The 25,177-nt window shown below is 44.9% G+C and overlaps 1 protein-coding gene and 1 long non-coding RNA gene across 7 annotated transcripts in view; one reads left to right on the forward strand and one right to left on the reverse strand.

The window, feature by feature from the left end:
• Window positions 1-25,177, forward strand: part of LOC119174040 (intermembrane lipid transfer protein VPS13A) — a 1,344,268-nt gene that overhangs the window by 644,322 nt on the left and 674,769 nt on the right. For all 6 annotated transcript variants that reach the window (XM_075894208.1, XM_075894209.1, XM_075894213.1 and 3 more), the window contains 2 exons: window positions 14,321-14,398; window positions 15,125-15,208. In XM_075894208.1, coding sequence (XP_075750323.1) covers window positions 14,321-14,398; window positions 15,125-15,208 — 162 coding nt within the window. The remainder of the gene's footprint in view (window positions 1-14,320; window positions 14,399-15,124; window positions 15,209-25,177) is intronic.
• Window positions 1-25,177, reverse strand: part of LOC142817156 (uncharacterized) — a 63,979-nt gene that overhangs the window by 22,309 nt on the left and 16,493 nt on the right. The window lies entirely within an intron of this gene.

The raw sequence follows: 25,177 nt of genomic DNA on the forward strand, positions 1-25,177 counted from the left end.
GTATGCTAATTTTCTCACAGCAGGGGTAGGCAAAGTTAACGTTCTTCTTAAAAAGAACAATTTTCTACAAGCATTAGCTGTAACATAATGAATATGTTTCTTCCACTGTAGGTTATTTGATATTCATAGACCGAGATATTCACAAAGAATTTTGTGCAATTTTTTGATGCTGTGGCTTACAACGATGAAGAATTATGCCTGAGGCTTAGGCAATAAGGTGGAGATTTCAATTACTTACTTGTTACATAATTCCTATTGTGTGACACCTGGTTGTTGCTATGCTATTCTAAAACGCTTCATTACTAATATTGATGAGATTCGTTTCCTCACATGAAGCCTGCCTCAAGTCAGTTTGCAACGGAATTTTAAGCACTGGCATAGCTTAGTGACTGAACACTGAGCTGGCACGCTGGGGACCTGCGTTTTTACTATTGTGTCCTTGGTGTTTTTTAACACGAAGGTGTTTTATGTCGGTATATATCACGGCTTCGCCAACATATTTCTGTCATGAATATGACAAAAATATATGCTTCTAACTAGCAAGGACGACGCAATAGCATTGATGGATGGAACAAAAAGAACAATCACTTTATTCAAAGGCCTGGTTTTATAGGCGGCGGATGGCATGCCGACAGTACTGGTGCATGTTAAATGCGCAGTTGATCACGCAGGTTTGAAACAGTAGCCTTGCTGATTACATTCTTTCTGTTGAAAAAGAAATAATCCACTTCTCTTGAAACAATCATAAGCTCATGCCACCTCAAGTAGAAATGATGTCAGACACTTGTTTGAAGTCTTGGTCATAATGATGACACTGCAGTGGCTTCATAGTTCGAGTAGACCTTCTCAAACGTGGTGTCGATGTTGGCGTTGACTGAAGCACTACAAGCGGCGAGAGGTTGTCCGACAGCAGAAATTGCTGACATTGGCAGTTCGCTTGCAAAGTGGGGGTTGGCACTGTAGAACGGTGACCAATGTTGTCCGCTACGCTTGTATTTATGTCATCCTCGCTGGCATCTAAGAATTGTGCGTCAGTTTGTAGCAAGTGACAGTGGTTGCGCCTGACGTGCTTCTGGTCCGCCGTTTTGACCAGGTAGAACCTTCGATACGGTGTACCCACCACTTGAGATTTTCAGGACCATGCAGTGTCTCTGACCTAAGTATACTACGCGGTAAAAAACACGAACGAGAAAAAGAAAAGGACAAGTGCAGACTATCAATTGAAGGTTTATTCATCCCGCATTGCATTTATATATGACAACCAAAAAAAAAAAAAAGATTTCCCGTCCGTGTTTTCTACCGCATAGTATACTTAGATCATGTATCACCAACTAGCCCCATCGTTCACTTTGAGTGTCTCTGAGCCTTACGATGGTACCCCTCTGCAAAGGAGGCAAAGATTTTCCTCCTTGGATTTAATGGTGCTTCTTGACGTCGGCTGCAGTCATCACACTAGAGTCTGGAAGGTTGTTGCGAAGGCGTTTTCCTTGCAGCAGTTCCCCCGGGGATCGCCCGCACTTCAGTGGGGTAGAGTGGTAGGCCAGCAGGCCCAGCTAGATGTCACAAGTAGTCTCCTGATTCTGCAGTATTTTTCAAAATGGGCTTCACAATCTCCACACCTTTTTTTCTGCAACATTTGACTGCGGATAATGAGGGCTTGAAGTGACATGCCTGAAGTCGTATTTTTTTGGAAACAAGAGAAATTCACGGTTAGAAAATTGTGCGCCGTTATCAGTACAGACTTTGACGGGCACGCCAGACCTGGCAAAAATAGCACTCAGCGCTGCAATGGTTGATTGAGCCGACGTGTCAGGCAGTTTTGGAACATCCGGAAAGTTTGAAAAGGTGTCGTGAACTACAATGTACGAGTCCCCCACAGATGAAAAAAGAACTGCTCCAACTCTATGCCATGCACAACCTGGCACGGGCTGCATTTGAAGCAGTTTCTTTGGCTGTTTGTAAGTGTACAAGCGGCATGTAGGACCATTTTTCACCATGGACACATTGCCGACATTAAGCCCCAGCCAAAGTACGAGGCGTCTGGCTCTTGCATTTTTCCATGCCAAGGTGACCTGCATAGATTTTTTTCAGCATAGTTTGTGGCATGCTTTTCGGAATAACTACTTTCATTGCCATTAATGGTATGCCGTTGACAAATGAGAGTTGTTGCTCAAAAGGCTTTAGTTCACTTTATACTAGAAGACCCAGCGGAGTGCAGGTAGCAGTCACGAACAGTCGCCGCTTGCAGTTCTTTCTGTGTTGCTTTTGTGACCCGGTAGCCAAGTAGCTGGACTGTGTGAACTTCCACATTGGTGGTGGCACCAGCCTCTTCTTGGTTGCCAGCAGTTGAACAGGACAATATGTCAGCAATTACGAGGTGCTTTCCAGGAATAAACTGCCAAGAAAAATTGTACTTGAACAACCTCAAAAAGAATTGTTGAGGACGAGGTGGCATGTGACTGATTTCCTTCTGAGCAATTGAGAGGAGTGTCTTACGGTTAGTTTCAATTATGACTTTGCGGCCGTAGACTGACTGGTGGAATTTTTCGCATTCATAGCAAATTTCTAGGGCCTCCTTTTCTATTTGTGCATACCGTTTTTGTGCTTGGGTCTGTACTCGAGATGCGTAAGCTACGGGCCGCCACTCGTTATTGTGATGTTGCAGAAAAGAGGCGCCGACTCTGTCCATCGATGCATCGCTAGATAACTTTGTTTCCAGTCGGAAGTCAAATATTGCGAGCACTGGAGGGGTAATCAAAATTTGCGTTATGGTCTTCCACTCTTTGGAGTGGTTTTCTGTCCACTCAAACTCAGTGCCCGTCTTGATAAGAGTTCTTACAGGGCTGTTCTTTCAGATAGCTGCAGAACAAACATTATGAAGTATTCCAACACACCGAGCATGCATTGAACATCAGCCTTGCATGTAGGTACTGGCATTTGAACAACACTTTTCACGAGCCCTGGATTTAGGGATGTGCCTTTCGCGCCTATCAAGTCACCCAGAACATGTAGCTCTTTAACGTCAAACTTGCATTTCTGCGGATTAAACATTAATCCAGCTGTTTCAGCAGTTTTCATGACAGCTTCCAGGTGCTCATCATGCTCTCCTTTCACAGAGAGCCAGACCAAGATGTCATTCATTTATATAAGCACGCCTGGCAGATCCTTAAATATTTGACAGAGTTCTTGCTGAAACACTTCGGGTGCAGATAAGATGCCAATCGGTATCTTGGAAACCTGTATCTGCCGAAAGGCGTGGAGAACATACAGATCTTTGACGTTTTCTCGTTGAAGGGTGCCTGATGAAAACCAGCGTTTGCATCCAGACATCTAAAATAGGTTGCTCCTGTTAGCCGGGCTTCCAAGTCCTCTCGTCTCGGTAAGAGGAAAAGCTGCCTCTTGATAAACTTGTTCATTTTCCTCGAGTCCATGTGAATTCTTAAAGCACCATCCTTTTTCTTTACCAGTACCAGGGGGCTTACCCAGTCTGTTGGCTCATTTTCTTTGAAGATCATTTCCTCTTGAGTCATTTGCTGGAGTTCTTTCTCCAGCGGTTCCTGAAGAGAAAGAGGGACCCGATGAGCTGGCTGAACAACTGGAACAATGTTTAAATTCAGGACCATCTTGTACTGCATTTTCAAGCAGCCTAGGTCTTGGAAGAGGTGTCTGAAATCTTTGAAAAGTTCATATTTTTACGAGGTGTTCACTGCATCTACCTAACGTCCGACCAAACAGAGCGCTTCACTAGCATCAATACCAAGGATTTCTTGGTGCCCATTCTTTACAACGAAGAATTTATGCTTATCTCTGTGGTTCCGACAAACATTTTCTGAGATGTTGTTCCATAAGTTGAAATTATGCCCCCATTGTATTCGTGCAATACTGATCCAGTTGGTTGCAGAGCTTCATTAGCACGAAGCTTACGGTACGTAGCAAAGGGCAGTATGCTTGCTTGCGAACCGGTGTCTACTTTGAATGTGACTTCAGTGTCGTTTATCTGAGCCTTGGCTGTCCAGTCTTTCTTGCGACTGTTTTCGATGCCGATTTCGAGAACCTCTAAGTCATTCTCTTTATGTTTAGCTACTTCACTAACAATGGTAGATTACTTGCAACAAACTGCAAAGTGGTTGTGCTTGTGGCAAGAATGACATATCTTACCATACGCTGGACATTGCCTAGATTTATGTTTGCATTTGCATTTCCTGCAGCAATAATCTCGATTATTGAAACTCCGCTTTTTTTTCTGCCATTTTTTTTTGTTGGCACTTCGCGACTTGAAACTGCGTCATTCTGTCTTCCAGCGTATTCCAAACTTGGCCTCCTTGTACCGCTGCTACTGCTGTTTTTTATATTTCTTCGGCTTTTAGTGAAGTCAGGCCTTTCATGGCGAGCATTCGTTCACGAAGCTTTGGGTTCGTACAAAACACAATGCGGTCTCTAATCAATGAATTGTGCTGATCCCCAAAGTTGTACTGTGTTGCCTGCTTCTTCAAATATTGAACAAACTTCTAAAAAGGTTCATTCTCCTCCAGGCTCCACATACGAAATACATAGCTTTCATGAATTTCATTGCTCACCTCGGAGAAGTAGGCATCAAACTTCTGCACGACTGTGGCTTAGCTTTTTTTTTGTTTTCCCAGGAGCCAGACACAGCATTGTTAAAGACATCGAGCACTCGATCTCTTGCGAAACTCACCAAAAACACATTTTTCGAAAAGTCTCTTTTTTGTGCCTTCTTGACTGCCATTGCCTGCAGGAAAAGCTCCAACCTTTGCTTGAAGCACTACCAATTGCCAAGCAACTTGCCAGAGAAGTTGCCCGATAGGCGTAGTGCTTCCGCTGGCTTCAGTAGGTCTATGGCGATTCCACACTGTTGCGGCTGTGCTTCCGTCCGTGGCAGCCAGTTCTGACACCGTGTAACTGGCAAAGACGATACAATAGCATTGATGAACAGAACAAGAAACACGATCAGTTTATTCAAAGCTCTGATTCTATGGACAATAGATGTCACGCCAACAGAATCTCCGCATGTTAAATGTGCAAGTATGAAGCAGTAGCCTTGCCGGATGCAATACTAACAGAATGGAAAAAAAAGTAAAAAAAAAAGTTCTGTTGCCGGGCATCGAACCTGTGACCTCACGATTCATAGCTTGTGGCACTAACCACTAAAACACGGAACTTTCGTTTTGTATCTTGACCGGGGCACCATCCTACGGACACAATGGGTGCGTTAGCACCGGAGCACTGTGAAGAACCTCACGCTAGTTCGAGAACTGGGAGGGATCTGTTTATTCAGAGAGCATGTATTGGCGTGTAACAATGGTTACCAATATAGCCGTTGTGTCGCCTCATGCGACACATCCCATTGAAATCAAAACTGATCGGAGGTCAATGAAATGTCCGACACCACGTCATCTCTCCCTAGAAAAGAAAAAGGAGATGTAAACTCTTGCGTACTTGCACAAGAGAATGCCATTTATAGAAACATAGTGCCACAGTATACAATCACAGTTGTTTCGAGCATTACACAGCGGCAAGGCACTGAAACCGACACATAGCAACACACAAGAGATGGACCTATAAAAAGGCAAAAAATCCCTGGTGCACATGACAATTTGGCAGAACATTTGAAAATATCTTCTAGCAAATCATAAAATAAAACAGCATTGTACAATAGTTATCCCATGTGAGTAATATAAATGAGTATGCTCAAGGAACATATTCCTTGTAACATAATCCTTGTAACATGACACATCCATACAGGAGACATCCCCCCCCCCCCTTTAAAAAACTGCACAAAAACAGCACGTTAGCCGTTTTTTGTGAAGATGCCTCTGAGCTGGTTTGTGAAAAAGTCACTAACTGGGGCATTGCAGAAAAACATGGAGGTGGGGAGTAATTTTGTTGCATGAATGAAGAGATAGGCAGAGGAAGCGAATTCTGCTGTGAAGTTAAATTTTGATCTGCATGAACCAGTACGAGCTTTGAAGCATTCCATACATTTCCATCACTCAGGCGGAATGAATTCAGTCCAAGTTGACTAGTCACTGTATATGGACCCTTGTACTACATAATCTACTTGCCCGGAAGACGATCTTTGACCCTGCGGCCCACCTGTAGCTTAGGTGGCTTTGCTTCATGGTTTGAATCAATGCATTGCTTAGTTGCTTATTGCTTATGGAATACTCGTGTTCTCACAGGATCCAACGTTGCCAAAAGAGCAGAAGACTTTGGGTGTAACCATGCATTGTTGATTCCAGAATGCCGTTGGCGATTATGCAAAAGTTGTGCAGGTTAAAAGCCTGTAGTAGCTTGAGGTGTAAAGCGATACCTGCCTAAGTACTCTGTAACAGCATGTTTCAGTGGGCGGAATTCAAGTTGAGCGAGCTGAATTTGCTCTTTCAAAACTCAAATGAAACGCTCAACTTGGCCATTGCCTTGTGGATAGTCGTTCAATAAGCAAAAGTGCTGAATGCTTCTTTCTGCAAGGAAAGTCTCAAATGGTTGAAACTTGAACTGAGGACCGTGGTCCGCAACAATTGCCTCAGGAAAGCCTTTCCTATTGAAAAGTGCTGTCAAGAATGTCATTACCGCTTCAGAACTGACTGCATCTATAAAACAAACTTCCGGCCACTTAGAGTGGTAGTCCACTAATGTAATTGCAATTCAGCAGTCATGTAGAGCCCATTCAAGTGGACCGACAATGTCCATGCCTAGCTTTTCCCACGGTTTGCTTGGCCATGAAACAGGCTGGAGGAATGCGAAAACAGATTTAGCAGATTTATCAGCTGTCTGACATACAACACAGTTGCGAACTGTATGTTCAACTTGACCATTCAAGAGAGACCTCCAGTATCTTTCTCTAAGCTGTTTTTTCGTCCTGACAATTCCTGGATGGCTTTCATGAGCCAATTGCACAAGTCTGTCACAGATTGATGTGGGAATGTTGACTGTGTCTACGTGGGAAAGTTATGTTTTTTACACAGGACAGCTCAATACAAACTGCAAAGTAGGGCAGTAGTTCTGGTGGCAGAGATTTCTTATCTGGCCATCCATTAGCAATGAACGCATGCACATGCTGCAATGTAGCATTTTCAGCAGTTGCTGCCTGTAGGTCAGCTTTGCTTATGCAAGGAGTAATGAGAGATATTATTTTTTCTTCTAGCTCTGGACAGTCTGGAAGCTGTAAAGGTAAATGGGAAAGTGCATCCACCACAACGTGATGTGACCCCTAGCAATACTGTTCAGTGAAGTTGTAGTATAACAGTCTGGCTTACCAGCGTGAAATGCATTATGGGCATCAACCCTCTGATCCAAAAGAAAATAATGTAACAAGAGCTTGATAATGAGTGTTTAATGTAAAATGTCTGCCCCATAAGTACACCAGCCATTTTTCCCAAGCAAAGAGGCAGGCTAGGTCTTCATGCCCACCAGCAGAGTATCTGCGTTCAGCAGGAGGCGAAGTTTTGGAAACAAAAGCAATTGTAATTAACTGGTCATCTTTGCATAGTTGAAACACGACACCCAATCTTATGTTAGAAGCATCAGTCGTAATGAATATTGGAAGCTTTTCGTAAAAAAATAGCATGACTGGGTTTGCAGCTAGTACTTATTTTATATTGTTGAAAGCCAAATTAGCTTCCTTGGACCAATTGAAGGTGTGGCTTTTACTTAACATAAAACGCAGTGGTTCAACAACATCAGCATAATGTGGAATGAACTTTGAGCAATTGGCAGCGAGACAAAAAAATGAATGATAGGTTTTACAATCTGTAGATGCAGGTAGATTAACAATAGCATGCACTTTAGATTCAAGAGGAGACAATTCTGTGGCACTGACATTGTGTCTTAAGATAAATTTGCTTGATGGCAAAAACACATTTGTTATTTTGTTTCATTCCTGTGTTGCTTATGCGTCTTAGTACAGCTTGTAAGTTAGCATCATGCTCAGCACACGTTCGACCCCAGACCAAAATGTCATCCATGTAGTACAGTACTCTAGAGCAATCTTTCAAAGTGTCCGACATCATTTTCTGAAAAACAGCAAGGGCAGACGCAAGCCCAAAGTAAACTCTACGTAATCTGAATAAACCACCATGTGTTACAAAGGTAGTTAAGTCTCTACTTGATTCTGTCAAGTTAACCTGATGGTATGCTGATGCAAGATCTAGCTTTGAAAAGTAAACAGCACCTGTAAGTTGCTGGAGAAGTTTCTCAACGTGGGGTAGGGGAAACTCATCAACCACGATAGCTTTGTTTGGTTCACGCAAGTCCACACAAAGTCTTGTGGAACCATTCTTTTTCTTCGCCACGACCAGTGGAGAGACCTAATCTCATGCTGAAACTCATTCGATGACATCTGCTTTTTTATGACAAGAAAGTTCATTGGAGATGCTTTCGAAGTATGAATGGCAATCTGCGAAGTTTGGCAGCGACTCACTGCACACCTGGATGTCGTGCATGTAGCCTTTCACCAGTTCGAGTTCCTGAGTGAAGAGGTGATGAAATTCAGAAGGAGCATTGACAGGAATTTTTCAGGTTTCTGAACTTGAAATTTTTGAGCAGGACAATGTTGCATGGTCGATGGTTATGTGGAGGCTTCAAATGGCCTCCAACCCAAAAAGTGAAGAACCCTCTTTCATCACGTAAAATGTGATAGCAGCAGTGATATTATTGTACTGAACGTTCGTAGAGAAGTATCCAAGGCTGGGAATGCATCATTTCGAATAGTCCTTAAGAACAACGTATGAGTCAAGTAGTCTGGTCCCCAAAAAGTACTTCTTGAAATCTTGTAAGTTAACCAATGATATTGTTGCACCAGTGTCAATGAGGAAAGGAATGTTGACTTGACCGACTTTAGCAATAATCTTCAGCGGTGCGAAGGATGTCTGGAGCATTCATCAATATTTAGGATGGTAATTTTATTTGTTACAGCAGTATATTGTAATTCAGTTACATTCTGTTTAGATGTGCAGACATTTGATGATTGGCATACAGCTCGGTAGTGACCTCGTTTCCCGCAGGCAGAAGAAGTGTGGTTGCAGGCTGGACAACTAGAAAAGTTTGTGTGGTGTTGATGAGATCCGCATCTGTAGCAGATACCCAATTCAGATCGGTGTGGTCTATCCTGGTGGCTTGCAAAATTTGATGTAGTAGGACAGAAGTCGTGATGTCCGCGGCCATGTTGGCTTCCTGCCAAGCTTTGTCGGGGAGGCTGTCTGCCATAATTTCGTTTTTGATTGATTTGTGGGGTTTAACATCCCAAAACCACCATATGCTTATGACAGACCCCATAGTGGAGGGTTCTGGAAATTTCGACTACCAGGTGTTTTTTAACGTGCACCCAAATCTGCACACACGGGCTTACAACATTTCCGCCTCCATGAGAAATGCAGCCACCGTAACTGGGATTCGATCCCACGACCAGCGGATCAGCAGCCGAGTACCTTAGCCACTAGACCACCCTGGCGAGGCTACTTTTATTTTTGGTGGCTATCTTGTGCACCTGGATGTATTCCGATTTTCTCAATCTGTGTGTTCGCAAATTTCTGCATTTCGAGTTCGGTACACTCCTATTCCTTCGCAATTTGAATTGCATGCTGTAAAGCATGGGTAGGACCCAGTTGCAAGAGTCATCTTCACACATTTTGTACAATTATTCTACTGAAAAGCTGATCAGAGACTATGGAATTGATGGAGGTGCCAATGTTGCATTTGCTTGCCATTGCCTGTAAGGCAGAAATGTAGTCAGTAATTGATTCTCCTGGTAGTCCCTTGCTCATTTTGAAGTAGTGACCCTCTAGTCCCGTCTCCGCTTTCCGCCTGGTCCTGTGCGTTTCGTAGTGTCCAGTATACATCAAGGCCCTCATCTCCGAGTGCGTTAAGTAGTAGACTCTTCTTAAAAGCAGGCCGCGAAGTGTCTCCAGCATCGACGTCGACGTATGCTTGAAAGACACGGCGCCGTTTAGCCCAAGGCATGGGAGAAGTGTCTGGAGTCTGCCAGAACAGTGGAGAAGCCGTTGCAGAAGTCATGTTGAAAAGTTCAGGCACTGAGGATTCGCAATCACCAGTATGTGTTGGCGAGTCACTGGTGCCAGCAAGCATTAACCAAACGTGCAGGGATGGCCGCAGAAGGCCTAATGCATTCGCAGCGTGCAAGTAGAGCGGTACCCTGTAAATGCGCTCGAAAAGATGGCAGTTCACGTAGAAAATCGATGGAGAAATCCAACGAAGTACGTAAAATGCTTACTTCTTTGTCAACTCATCACCACTTTGTTGTATCGCCACCGGGGCACTGTCTAACGGAGGCAATGGGCGTGTTAGCGCCAGAGCTCTGTGAAGAACGTCATGCTAGGCGGAGAACCGGGAGGGAACTGTTTATGGAGAGAACGGGAAATAGCCCGTAACAATGGTTACAAATATAGCCATTGTATGGCGCCATGCAACACATTCCATTGAAACCGAAACTGATTAGAAGTCCTTGGAATGCCCGACACCACAGTTCAATGTCCTAATTGTTAACGGCAAGCTATTCATATACACCATACACCCAATGACAGTCCTCAGAACTCTGTAACTTCAGCGCATCTTCTTCATCAGTGGCAAGATGGCGCGACATGCTCACGTTGAGTGCGGTCGTCACCTCACACATTTCCATGAATGCCACTTCTATAAAGCGTGTTCTCTCCTGTGAACCCGCTTATGAGACTCTGGATTCAGGAGAGCACAACAATTACTTCGCTTGCTGCCGCAGCCAGGTTTACGAAAGAAGCACGCTGTTCACACACGAAGTAATTGTGACAGTTGTTCGTGCTTAACGTGTGTATACTTACATGTTTGTTTCATGTGTCTTTGTTTCTGTTTGAACAGCGTGCTATAAGTGTTGAGCTATGACAACTGTTAGTCAACGCTTGTCCCGTGTATGCTCATTTGGTGTGTGTCTTCTGCTTGAGGTGCGCTGCAAGTTTCAAGCTGCTTGCTCTTCTTAGAGTGACATTGTTATTTTGTTGCTGTAGCATTCATTTCTTCACTCTTGTGGCAAAGCAATGCACAATAAATGCTCAACTATCTCTGTGAAGACACATTTCACTTCTGCGTTATGGTAGACCAGCAATGAATAGGTGGCACACCGAAAAAGAGCACCTGGCAGAGAGTTGCAGCACAACTCAGCTGCTTGTGCCCAAACGACTAGCCGCAGTAAACCACTCTGAGAGCATGCGGGTGCGTCGCTGCCATGCTTCATTTTGGAACGAATAGCTCGAAAAGCCATTGCGCTAGTAACACTGCACTGTGGTTTAGAAAAATAACTTTGTCCGAAGGCTGTTCTCACATAAAAAGCACTAAAAAATGGAGAGAAGCTCTGCAAAGTGGACTGCGCCTATGGTATCAAAGGGACAGGGCTGTTCCATGATGACAGCTTCCTTGTTCTCATGTTCTGGTTGCATGCTGGGTTTTCGGCAAATGCTAGTGCTGGCTGGCATGCCCCTATTGATAAGTCTGTGCTGTGATGATACCACACTGCCAACATCTGCAGTAAAACAAAACAAAACAAAAGCAGAGTAAGTGGTAGCTGCATCGATTTTTTTTTCTGGCAGCATTTGTACGCTCTGTCCACCATATGTTTGCATGTAGACGTTAATCAAGCAAACCACGGTGGGAGCATAGCACGTGTGGTGTCACACTGCTATTCTTTAGGGCGCGGTATAGATTAGCGACCATGGCGGCCGCACTGCGATGGGGGCAAATATAAAAAGAGCACCCGTGAACCAAGATATATGTGCGCATTGGAGAGCCCCAAACACTCACAATCTTGATACGGACACTGCAGCATACCTCAAAATGATATTATGTTTGGCACATGAAAGCCTAGCAATTATCGATGTTGAACAGACACTTTCATTTTAGGCTGACACAGGCTAGCGAAAAAACTGAAACTGTGTGTTAGGCGAACTAAACAATGAGTAACAATCAAAGACATTGATACTTCTCTAGCAATGCATAAATTCCGATGTTACTTAGCCATTTCAGCCAGTGAGCGAAAATGCTTACTGCATCGGCTGACTCCAGAAAGCTAAGCTTTGAGTACTCCACGGCTTTGTTCGTAACAAGAACCTTGTCTTTTGCACAAATTAAGTTAAACAGAGGCATCTTGGCAGTGAGTGTTCACTGCGAGATTATCTTTTATATCAACTCAGAGGCGTAGGTGAGTGTGGCCCCGCACAAGTCTTGTAGACAAGGCAGCTTTCCTTTACACGCAACTGTTTACAAAAAAAAAAACTGCCTATTGCATCATTCACTTCTTGCGGTGCTATCGATGGAGTTTGGAGGTGGTGGTCAGGTGGATGGATGCATAGAAACTTTGTTAGTCCTCAATGATGACTCAACGCTCAGCGGGCCAGATAAAAAAAAGTTCACATATGCCGTATGTTGCGTAATATGTTCGTTTTATGTCCGGCAAAATGCTGTTTAGACCTGACTGTTTGGCCCTGGTTTCTACTGGTGGCTGTCTTCACTATTGAATAAATATAGCAGACACGTGCCATTCTGTTTAGAAATGAGCCCGACAGCACTAGACAGGAGAGCGAAAGCAGAATTTTCCTCACCTAACCGCTTGAATGCAATGCCGCCTCCTCTTTCTACATCCTCCCTTTTCTCTATATGTCCTCTCTTTTTTTATATACTGTTGCACTTGAATACGCACCAGTATCCCCAGGGCCCTTTCGTTTTGTTACGGTGATGCACGCACGCACCTCCTCTATCAGCCGCCACTCTCGTCTGTGGGAGCAGCTGAGAAGTGCACGGTTGTGGAAACTCCAGTGCTGGTTCTCTATACCGATTCCTAAAAAGAGGGATCAGCCACGTTTTTATTCACTTAGTTTTTTTTTTACTTCACTCGACAGTGGTTACAAAGTCTGACGGCAGCGAACAAGTACACCGCCGAAATTGACCCTTGTTGTGATCTCATAACAGCTTTCGCTGTAATATAAAAAAAGTGATCTAGTCAGATAAAATATCACAGTGTTACAATTACTTTTTATCCAACCTGGAATAAGCATGTTGAATGTATTTGCGGTTTGGCTGAATGTGAAATGGGTATTCTGTGAAATGGGCTGAATGTGAAATGAGTGAAAAAAGTTGAGAGATGCTATCTCTGAAAGAAAGCTGATGGCTTAATTTTTTTTATAGTACAGTAGTACATCCAACCCTACAATATGTTGTTATCTGGGATCCGCATAGTCAAAAGCTTGTTTGTGAGCTAGAACAAATTCAACGAATGGCAGCCAGGTTTCGTGCTACTGGAGGACGCATTCAGTGATCGTGTTACTTCACAGGGCTAACTTTAAAAATTTATTTATGCGCAGACAACTCCCACGTCTGAAGTGTCTATGCCAACTGCATTTTGTTCAGGTACTCTCCTGCCTAGGTGCCACAGTTGATAAATCATTCATATGCTATTTTACTGTGTGCCATAAGAATGGATGTATTTAATGGCTCATATTCGCGGCGTCCGACCAGCTGTCTGCCTGTGCGCCGTAATGGTGCCAGCTGAGGCTTCAGCAATCATATGCTGGCAAAGGGACATATGTGGCATAGTCAGTCACATGTCCACTTGCTTTCGCCGAAAAAAAAAACTTTGGAATTTACCAAGTGACCTTCAACTTTTCAAGTTTTTCTATTTCAGCCTCGTAAAATTATTGACAGGGACAAGCTCGACTTCAGCGTATTTGTCGATTGTGAGTCAGCTGAAGTGCTTGAGCATCGTTACAAACTGATTTATACACAATATTGTATATTGTGCTTTTAATAGCCCGCAAGGGCTTTGTTGGTATACCGATAGTTGGTATACCGATATGCCAAACAAGAACGTGTTCAGAATCTTTTGTCCCACGCACCAGCAAAGACTGGAACCAGCTTCCTGGAGTGACTGCTGCGATTACTGATTATCAGCTGTTTCGCGCTGTACTAACAAACATTGTAAACTGAGGTTACTTATGACGTGTGCCTTTTTCGTTTTTTTTATGTTCTTGCGTGTTCTGATGTGTTTTGTAGCTAGATGTATACTAAGCTTATTTAAAATATGTACACTAGATCTCTTTTGTTCGGCTTTTGTGTCCTAACTTTGTTATCAACTAAAATTGATTATTCAGTAAACGTTGAATCCTGTACTCCCCTTTACTCACCTTCTGAATCCATTTTTTGTAAACCCCCTCCCCTCTTCAATGCCTCTGGCCGTGAGGGTACAATAAATAAATAAATAAATAAATAAATAAATATCATTACAAAATAAATAAAACCAAATCATCTTCTTGCTTTACACCAGGTCCCAGGTTTTGAAAGGTTTCAGTGCTGGATGCCAACAAGAGCAGGGAGTTCATCGTTCGCCCTTCATCCAATGAAAGTGAGTCTTTACCGTGTATAATTAGAGCTGGACTGTATTATAAAGGCTGCTTATGTACTAATACCAATTTTTTGTTCATAACGTCTAGTTAAAAGTGCAGCTGGTGCTTCAGGGGTCAGACATTTTGTTTACTCGGAACCAAATGCCACTATTTGGCCTGAAAAGGCCTCACCAATATTCATCAAAATTTAACTTCTTTGCTTGTTTAACAAAAAATACTTGCGGCACAACTGAGACAGGAAAAAAAAAACGAGGGAAGACAGGATAGGGTGCTAGACCTTCAACTAGTTCACATTCTGCACATCACCGAAATATATAAGCATCCAGATATGTACACAAAAAGAGGGTACACAGCATAAGCAATTAACTATCACACAGTTGCTTGTGCAACTATGTTCCCTCATCAAGATCATCTCTTTGTGTGTGCATGCAGTCAAACCTCGTTATAACGAAGTTAAAGGAGGAGTCGTAATTACTTCGCTATAACCATTAGTTTGTTATAGTCAATATTCTTTTTTACTGACAATTAGCCAGCAAAAGAATATATACATTATCGAATATCACAGAAGTCTGCCGCGCAGAGAAAAATGGTTGTCAGAAGGCAAAAAATAGCAAAATAATAAAGAACAATGCACTTTGTTTCCACCAAATTCAGCACATCAGCTGGCAGATCACTTCAAAGCAAAATAGTTTTTAACATTGTTGACTTTGTCTACTCTTCCTCAGGTGGATGGCTGCTTTCTCACCTGCAGCAGCTATTTCGAGTCTGTCCTCGCCATTATCGTAAGCACCAATGAAGCAGCACAGCAGGTCTGTAGCATCCAGCTTTTGTGCAGAGGTCGTGTTCGCCAACATTAGGCTTTCGGGTGTTGACCCATTCGTCACTGTCGTCATGCATGTCCGGCACAATTTCTGCATCTGACAACTGTTCGGTTGTTTCTCTATCAGCATCGGCTCCGACATACATCGGCTCCGACGGCTCCACAGCGAGCGACAAGGATGAACGCCATGTTCTCCGTCGCCACGGTGGCGTGCGAGGCTCTGGCGGGAAGCTGAAGGGGGACAGGAAGTCAAATGCGCAAGCGAGTCAACAAGTTTATGGGAATTGAGGCTAGCCTTCTGCCTTTGCGCGGGCTTTGCCGCCTATTCTGCCGTTCTCATGTCCCGACATGTCTGCCCTCCTTTGCTGTCTGCCGTGGTGGGAGAGCGGAGTGACGTTTAACTCCCTCACCCGGAAGCGGATGTTGACTGTGGCGCCGCGCGCGGGGACTCCTGAGAGGTTTTCCCGCGCTGCGTCGGGAGTGGTCAGATACTCTCCGGGACAGCAAACGGTGAGCCACGCTATCTTTTCAGTCCGTCGACTCCCATCACTCGGGGCTCGTCAGACTTCGCTGACGGCGCCTCGCGCCCGAGGCGAACGCTCACCTTTTGTTGCCCCGCTGCGTACGCACGGCCGAGGGGTAGTACGGTGTCCTAGTGCATAGCCTAGCTACGCCGACCCGTCTCCCTTCGAAGCCAACGCGAGTGCCTTTGCCCTCGCTCGAGCAACCGGGCCTTGGTCCCGGTGTCTCCGTGGATCACCTTTACCGCGGAGACGTGCTCGTGGCACCCTGTGTAGTACTTTGTGCCCGTGGCGTGGATAAGCCTACTTGCTTTCCCGCCGCGCCTTTTTGCAACGGGCTGTACTGCGTTTGGTGTTGCCACAATAAAGTGTTGCGAGTTTGAGCAGTATCGTGTTCTCGCCACGGCGACTGTTAACGCGTGCCCTGCGGCTCGCTAAGACCGGACCCACGCTGGTGGCCGTACTCCTTCGGGATACGTGTACACCACAGGTTTTACAGAACAGGAGAGGCCAACTGACGCACATGCTCGCAGAGTTGCTGCGCAGACAAGTCCATTAGTTCCTGAGGAAAAGGAAGGCAGGGAGACTCGCTCCCACACGTGTTGGCAGGCGGCAGGCAGCTTCCAGGGAGCACAAGGCATGAACTTTGAATTACCGCCGCTTTGATGAGGCGTAAACCATCCTAGGCACTGAGATATAATAAATTAATGTATACCAAATTGATCAGTAAATGCTCATTGCAGACGAAGAATGGTTCGTTATATTCATTGTGAGAAAATTTTTGCTTTGATAAAATGAGATTTTAACTATACGGATATCTATGGAAATTTCAAAAGGAATTACGATTTCTTCCTTATATCTATTAGTTCGTTATATTCTGGTTCATTATAACAAGGTTTTACTGTATCTGGAAACATGTATTTGGGGATGTGCAAAAAATAAACTAGTTAATACTGTGGTGCCCTATCCCATCTTCTCTCGGCTTCTCTTTCTGTCTCGATTGCGCCACAAATATTTTGTTAAGCTATGCATCAACCCAGCTAACATTGCATTCTTTTAATGAATATTCCTTGCAGGTGTCAAAGTTAGGATAAACCAATTCAAAACTTGGATTGAGCTGAATCTAGTAATCTTCCATCTATTTATTGAAGTCTTTTGGCCAGAATTTTCCATGCTGTGTTTGCAGTAGTTGTATGTCATGTGGCTGTGATGGTGAGGAATGTGGCATTTGGCCTAGTAGAGACGAAGCTCTTTATCAGCTGTGTCTGGACAACCTCAGAGTGTAAGCAATGCATTTTGTACGTTGATAGCAGTGATTACAGTCGTCACCTGTTGGTAATCTGGTTGGAACGCATCGTCTTTTATACAGCAGTGGTCAAATCTTTGAGCTGTTGGTGACATTCTGAAACAATTATGAAGCTTCTCAAACTTTACTATGTGTTCTGTGCTTAGTGGAGCTAACAGTTTTAAATGTGAAGCATTTCTTGGTGAACTTCGGTGACTTTGAGCGTATCTATCTAGCTAGCTGCTTACGTTTGGGTGCTCTCGTGGTCACCCCATTAACTTGGCGTGAACCAAAATTAGCATGGGAGGGTAAGATGGTTTGATGAATATGACTTGCTGGTCAAGACATGAATAATGTCAATATCCCATTGCGTACGTCGGCAAACACTTCCCGTCAAACAGTGGCACGTACACACGGGCAGGAATGTGCCACTAGTATGCGGGTATGTGCCACAGGTGACTGACACTTAGTATCTACCCAGGAACGACGAAAACCCTCATGGTAAATTCTAACGCAACAGCGTTTAGCAATACCCGACATCGGTAGCGTCGACCCAACTAAGGCATAGAATAAATGTCAGTGGTGTAAGAAAAGTCGACATCGGTAGCGTCGACCCAACTAAGGCATAGAATAAATGTCAGTGGTGTAAGAAAAGTCTGACATTGGCAATGCTGACCACCCAACGAATGCAAATAAAAAGCTTCAGGGTCCCAGCAGGAACCCAACCCAAGAATTTTGCGTGGTAGTCAAACATTCTACCACAGAGCTACGCAAGGTCTCGGAACTACTTTTCAAATCGACGGTAATCTTCATGAAACGTCAATAGTGGTTGCAGTACTGCTACCCAATTGTATAAACATTACATATGTTTGATACAGCCGTCACGTTGGGCTAACGTCAATTGTGGTAAGGTGTCATGCACTGAAGTCAATTTATATAGCAGTTTCCAGGGCCAGCATCAGCGCTTTATATCAACTTCTGGTTTTGCTGATACGCATGTTCCAGTTGACATCGTTGCACAAGTGCAAACAATTAGTATTATAAACATCTGCAACTCTTGAACATATGTCTGTGCGTGCAACATCTGTATATATGTATATATATATATATATATATATATATATATATTATATATATATATATATATATATATATATATATATATATATATATATATATATATATATATATATATATATATATATATATATATATATATATATATATATATATATATATATATTCAGCATCATTTCATGACGTGTCGCTCAACAAAAAATTGCAACACGGTCACCTTCCCTCCACATGCTTCGCATAATGTCGATTCCCAGGTGCGTGGAATCGGCTGAATTTTATGCAGAAAACCTTAGTAGGTAAAGTTGAGAAGTAAGGGTGCGTGACAGTACCCCCCTTCAAAAGAAGAATGTTGACCTGATGCTGAAAGCACCCCATGCTGGTGAAAATGCATCTGAAGAGAATTGATAAAACAAGCTGAAAATGATGTTCCACAGTTTGTCTGCATACATAGTAAAGTTTAAGGTGCAGTACATGAATGACTTTAGGTTGCATGCAACACCACTGTGCATTAGTAATGCTGTTGGAGATAAGCTCGCATTATAGTGTTCCGGGTTGTCCAAATGCCTTGTATGGCATAAAGTATCGTCGGGAGAAGCTTTTCACAGAGCCCACATCACTGGATTGGTATCAACCCACATACACAGTTGCCACTTTGGAATTTGATTAGGCAACATCAAAAATTACAATGATGCCTGTAAGTCCTCTGCTGGGTCTAAGTATACGATGTTACGGAAGCTTGTGGGTTTCATCATCATCATCATGGTGGCTGTCAGGGATCTCGTAAGCAAGTGTTAGTGGAGATAGATTCTGAGGACGCTGGTCAGCACAGCAAACACAGTGTATTAACAAAAAGAAGAAAAACTAGAAAAGAAAGCTTGACACTGAATAAACAAACAACAAACAGTGAAAACCTAGAATATTACTAGCAAAATCTCTAAAAGTGAATTCATCAGTTTTAACTGCACCTAACTACAGTCTAACTGTTGTCCTTAACTTCAGTCTGGCCACCTAGTGTCTTGAATTTATCTCGGGAAAACTTGGAAAAGATGGATTTGAGAGAAATGGGAGACAGGCCTGGCAAGACGAACACACTTTAAGCGTGAGACAGACGTGCGATTTTTCGTGCGATGCAGCGTGCGGTGTCGCATGGTGCGGCGTGCATGGTGCAGCGGGGGCGAAGAAGCTCTCAGCGACTGGCTCCACCCCCACGGGGCGCCTCGACATGCGGGGTCGGACGACTTTGTATCCTCATAATGAAGCTCGAAACAAGCAACATTGCACAGCCGCGCTTCGTTCCATAAAAAAATAATGAATAAAAGGTCTTCGTGAACGACAAGCGCATCACAACAGCGGTAACAGCTGATTAATCACGACTCCGACAGGTAGGCCTAGCATGGCGGGCGCCTGCCGTCACCTACGCCGTTCTTAAGGGAGCTCATCATCGAGCACTTGTTTTTGACAACGTTGTTGAACTTTGCACTCATATGTAATGCGTTTGCATACGCTAATACTTTCTCGATGCCATCGATGTGAAGACCAAAGGTGGAATCAAAGCAAACCAGCGCAGAAATGCTGGTAGCCGTGTTTACCTGCCAACTGACCTTGCATTGCTGCTCACAATCTTCGGTCTCGCTAACGGTTTCAAAACGGGCATTGCCGTGCAGAAATGGCACAATTTAAACATCAATTTATTCAATCCGGAATGATATCACGTCACCATGCAGGGAAATGTACTCGATGTTTGTCACGCCGCCGCAGTCGGCAATGTCAGCGAATCCACGCTCGCACCGCTCCATCAACTCGCTTGAACTGGCCTAGATCACGGGTGATGGGAGCAGCTACAAGGAGATGGCGCCACTAGCGGCGTGACGTCACTCGGCTGCTTGCGTTCTGATTGGCTGCTGCAATGCGGCAGTGCGATGCGGTAACGAAAATATCTGGCCAGTTTGATGCTCGCCGCACCGGCTATGCGGCGGTGCGATGCAATGATATGTCACGAGATGTCACGAAACGTCACCACTCCGGCTGTCGCATCGTCGCACCGCACGCCGCATTGCATGGAAAATCGCACGCCTGTCTCACGCTTCACACCCTGTACAAAACAAAACCAATTCACAGAATTAGCAATAAAGTGCTCATTAACTCAATAATAATCAATGACTCAATAACAATCTGCATACATGTTGAAACCCTAACTGACTGAAGCGAAATATAAATTTGTTGCTAGCCTTAAGCGAATATGGCATCAACACTGTTCTTACAGTTCATCGCATTGCGACTCGTTGCCCTTTGCTGTGTCAACGCTAAGTCGAGTCCTTCGTGACGAGCTGTTCCACTTCTTACGATCACTGTCAGTTGATCCCATCGAACTAGCCCCTCGTCCTCATTGTTCGTGTCCCAGTCCTCGTCTCAATCTTCAGCCTCGCTAACTCCCCTGCTAACATCTCCACTCTGCTGACTGGTGTGGGCTGCTACCATCCTGGCACTAAGTGGGATAGCTGCAAGTCTACCTAGACCTGCCTGGCAAGGGTGCAGCAAGTTCGGGTAGCCTCACTCGGGACCCTCAAGGTCGGTGGCCACTTCACAGGCCTCTCATGCCGACATTTTTCAGAACCGGGCGGCTATGCTGCACCCATTGCTGTAGCGACGCTCGTTTCCCACACCTTCACAGCTCGAAGCCACAACGCACAGTGCTAGCTCATCCTCTGGGATTTTCCTTCAGGGCTCGGGTCACGTGCTACGAGCCTTTTTCCAACCAATCTCCTGTGTCAACATGGCTGGTGTGCATGCCCTTGGGTTACTTTTTTCTCCTCATGCATTGTCGCCACACTTGCACTTTTGGCACGCGCCTCGTGCCTCTCCTTTACTCATCACACCTAGGCCTTGTCATCTAATCATAGCCCTAATGAAAGGGTCTTACTTGACTCCAAAAATCCTGCTGAAATCATCGCTCAGTTGCATAACGATCATGCTACGCTGCCCTAAGCCTGTCCCAGGTTGCAGTCGGCGACGTGGCACCTTGTTGTTGTCTGTTAGTCTTAGGATGAGACTGGCCCTTTTGAAGTGACAACGCGGTGTCCTATGGCTTGCTTTAGGCCAACATTTGAAGGGAGACTGTGGTGGGTGCATCTGCACCAGCGAGAAGATGCTGCAGCGCCTCTGAGGAGCCTTGCTCGAGCATAGCCGAGGTCAACGGTCACGCCATGGAATGCCAGCATCGCAGCCTCCGAATTCGAACATCCGCTGCGCCTGTCGGTAAAACATAGCTACCGATGTGACCGTCTTTTTTGCTAGCTATGCAAGCAATGCCAGCTTAACACATATTTATCTGGCATTCCAGCTCATGTCACACATTTCGAGCTGTGTGCTACGCCCTGCACGCGCTTACGCCTGTTCTGCGAGCTTTGCTTCCCACTTCGTCATCTTCGCCTTCTCTTTTCTCATCACATTGGGCCCCTTTTTCTGAAGCTTTTGTTTTCTCAAAAACAAAAAGCCTTCTCTTGTTCTTTCGCCAGTATATCTTGACCACTTGTGATAATGCTTGTCATTTCACAGGATTTTCCACTTAACACTTCACCACCTACTTGTCACATATACACACTTCACTGATCACTTCACAACACTTATACAAGTGTACTGTCTCTAATATTTTATACACCACACACAACAAGCCAACATATCGCTGTACATACTACAACCTCTGCAGTCTACTCTCGTTACAACGGAGCATGATAATCTGGCAAAATAAGTCCTTTCTATCCGAAGTCCGTAATATCCATACCTCATGGCAAGAGGGAGGGGGGAGGGGGGGGGCATGCATGCGTGCGTTGTTTTTTGACGAATTCGATCAGCTTATGGGATAGCCTAGGGGGATCTGGTTGTATTCGCCAGCATGATTACACATACTAGCAGCGGCTATTAACAAAATTGCAGCACAGTGTCGTTACAGTATATGCAGGGATGCCATGTGGCTCCTGCGCAGCAGCAAAGCTTAGCCCACTAATAAAATGCTTTTTCATCGGTTCCTGTTGATCGGCTTCAAATTGATTCTTTTTTGTGCGGCCGCAATGACATATCTGCTGAAGTAGGGCTACTTATTGCCGGAAGCGATTTGACAGTGATACTCACCTGCTCAGAGCACCGCAACATCTTGCTTTCAAATCATGATCGTGATGCTTAACAACGTTACTGCAATGAGTGATGAACATCTAATGCAAAACACAAACAAGAACTTTAAAAAAAAATTGGTGATCAACGATTGATGAGCACCCTTGTGCGATTATGTTATCACTTTGCGCCACATTTCACTCAGCTGCAACACTTCAACACTGCAGTGATCTTGCTGTAGCTGGAAGTATGCCTTCAATTCATCAATGCAGTCAATCACCTGCGGTGAAGTCAGCTTTACTGCAGGGGACTTGTCTTCTTGCTCGCTGTTGTCTGATGACATCTCAGAACAGGCTTCGATCATCACTCTCACCACCTCGTCAGTCAGCTCCTTATTGTCAATGACACCGTTGTCAAACCTGACAAAATCAGAGAAGCTGTCTGCCCCGAATGCCTCCCTGACTTGAGGCCACACCGATGGGTCTGATGTTTCATCTGGGACACACAACTCTTCATCTGCGCTGTTGTCGGCACTGCCATCATTTTGTTGAAAACTAGTCTTCTTGAAGCAATTTTTAATTACTATTCCTCTGACTTGCTGCCAAACGTACGCCAACACGTCCACAGGAAATCTGACATCTATATTCGATGCCTGATTATTCTGCATGTCAAAGAGCAGGTGTTCGACAAGGTTAGTACGGTATGCAGCCTTCACAAAATTCACGACTCCTTGGTCAATCGGCTGCAGTACCAAGGTCGCATTTGGCAGAAAGTAGGCCAGCTCAATTGCTTCTATCTAAGGTGGCTTCATGTGGCTGTAGCAGTTGTCCAGAAAGATTAGCACCTTCTTCTGCTTATCATCTCCCCGGTCGAACTGCAATAGCCAGGCATTGAAGATGTTCTTTGTCAATGATGCCTTTGTCATATGAGTCAACTCAACTGGTGTATTCTTTATGTGCCACAAGGTGCGAGGCTGCTTGGATTTCTCAATCGCCAACAGGTTTCTCTCAGTGCCGGTCATGTTAGAACAAGATAACACAAACGCTTGGATTGCTTACCACCGTGACAGTGCCTGCCGGAAACTATGTAGCTTCTATTCGACTTGACCTTATAAAATAAACCACTTTCATCTGCATTAAATACGTCCTCACTGTATCTGGCAAGAAGGGCTGGTGGCTCATTTGTTTGCCATTCGGTGACAGTGTTGACACTAATGCTGTTGTGTTCACCGCAACCTTGCATGAATGCGACGCCATTCCTTGCCTTGAAGCGCTCCAGTTATCCGTTACTGAAAGTGACACCGTCGTATCCTAGGACCAAAGCTAGCTGTTCGGCCCACTTCCTCAGTAAGAATCCATTCACTAGTAGCGAGATCGAGCATCACGCAGCCACACCAGTAGTGCGGACTCAACGTCTGGGTAAGTCACCTCGCGGAGTCTAAAGCGCTTGGGATTAATTTCCCTTGACACTTGCTTGCCAGCAATACTCTTATTATTCACAATTGAACTCACGGTCTGCTTGGACAGTCTCATTGTTTTACGATATCTGCCTGTGCCTCATCATGCGCAACCGCGTTCACTATCTTGAGCTTGTCATTCAGCAAAATTCGCTTCTGCTTTCTTGAAGCCATTACGTTGAAATGAGCGAATAGACAGAACAGTCAAACACAGGAACACAACGACAAAAATGGCATCAACTAGCTACGTCTGTGCAACGCCTCCTCTTGAAAGATGCCTCCGACATCGCACGCTTTCTTATGGGGACGAAAGGTTCCTCATAGTTCAGTGCTTTCTCCGCAAGGAGCACTCACAGCCGACACTACTACCTCCGCTCGATTCCGAAGTGACGCCATCACGAGGACACGACCGTGCTGCTTATGAGACAGCAATAGACATTCTTTAACATCGGAGGCAACAAGGTTTAAAGCGGCCGCCGCAGTGAGCGCTCGATGCTCACACTGTTTCGGCAGCGGAGGAAGAGAGAACAGGAGAGGGCCGGGAACCAGCTTTTCGGCTCAAGTCGTAGGCATCTTTCTAGAGGAGGCGTTGGTCCGTGCATAACCTCACCAACGTGCTCTCAGACTGGCTTGGCTGGAGGCTAGGCTTGGCCGAAAGCCACCTATGTTGCCAGCTGCAATTTAAAATTACTGTGGGTTTCGCTAGCAGAAATCTGGGTGGTCAAATCTGTTATCAGCTCGTATTAACATAGCAAAAGTCCGCTATATGCGAGCGATTTCGAAAAAAAATGCCGCTAATTTCGTCCACTGTAAGCGATAGTTCGTTGTATCGCAGTCTGCTAAAAGTGAACTTTGCTCCATTAATTTATTGCACATAACAAACTTAGGCTGAATAATGTTAGATTGTATCCGAAAGCAGCGATGGCGTAGTGGTTAGAGCATCCGCCTCGCATGCAAAAGGTCCGTGGCTCAAATTCCGGTGAAAAAAAAATCCGCGTGGTGATGGATCTGCATTACGAGGCCAGGGGTGCGGCCTCACCGGTAACCACCGCCAGGAACGCACTCCCTCACCAGAGAAGGATTGGCCACCCTGGTGCAGTATCTGGCCACTATCTCCCACATGCATACGTCAAATAACTCACGGCCCTCAGTCCCCAGCAGCTGCGAAGCAACTGACCACGGTGGTGGTCAGATCTGCAACGCAACAGAGGGTGCTAAGAATCTCTGTATCCGGACAGGCCGCCATTGGAACCTGAACTTGGCAACGTTTAACGCTAGAACCTTATCTAGTGAGGGAAGTCTAGCTGTACCATTCGAGGAGCTAGAATGTGTTAAATGGAATATAATAGGGCTCAGTGAGGTTAGGAGGACAGATGAGGCCTATGCGATGCTACAGAATGGGCACGTCCTTTGCTATCGGGGCTTGGCTGGCAGAAGAGAACTGGGAGTGGGGTTGCGAAATAACAGAAACATAGCTGGCAACATAGAGGAATACTATAGCATTAATGAAAG

The sequence above is a fragment of the Rhipicephalus microplus genome, chromosome 5 (assembly GCF_043290135.1).
Source record: "Rhipicephalus microplus isolate Deutch F79 chromosome 5, USDA_Rmic, whole genome shotgun sequence".
Lineage (NCBI taxonomy): Eukaryota > Metazoa > Arthropoda > Arachnida > Ixodida > Ixodidae > Rhipicephalus > Rhipicephalus microplus.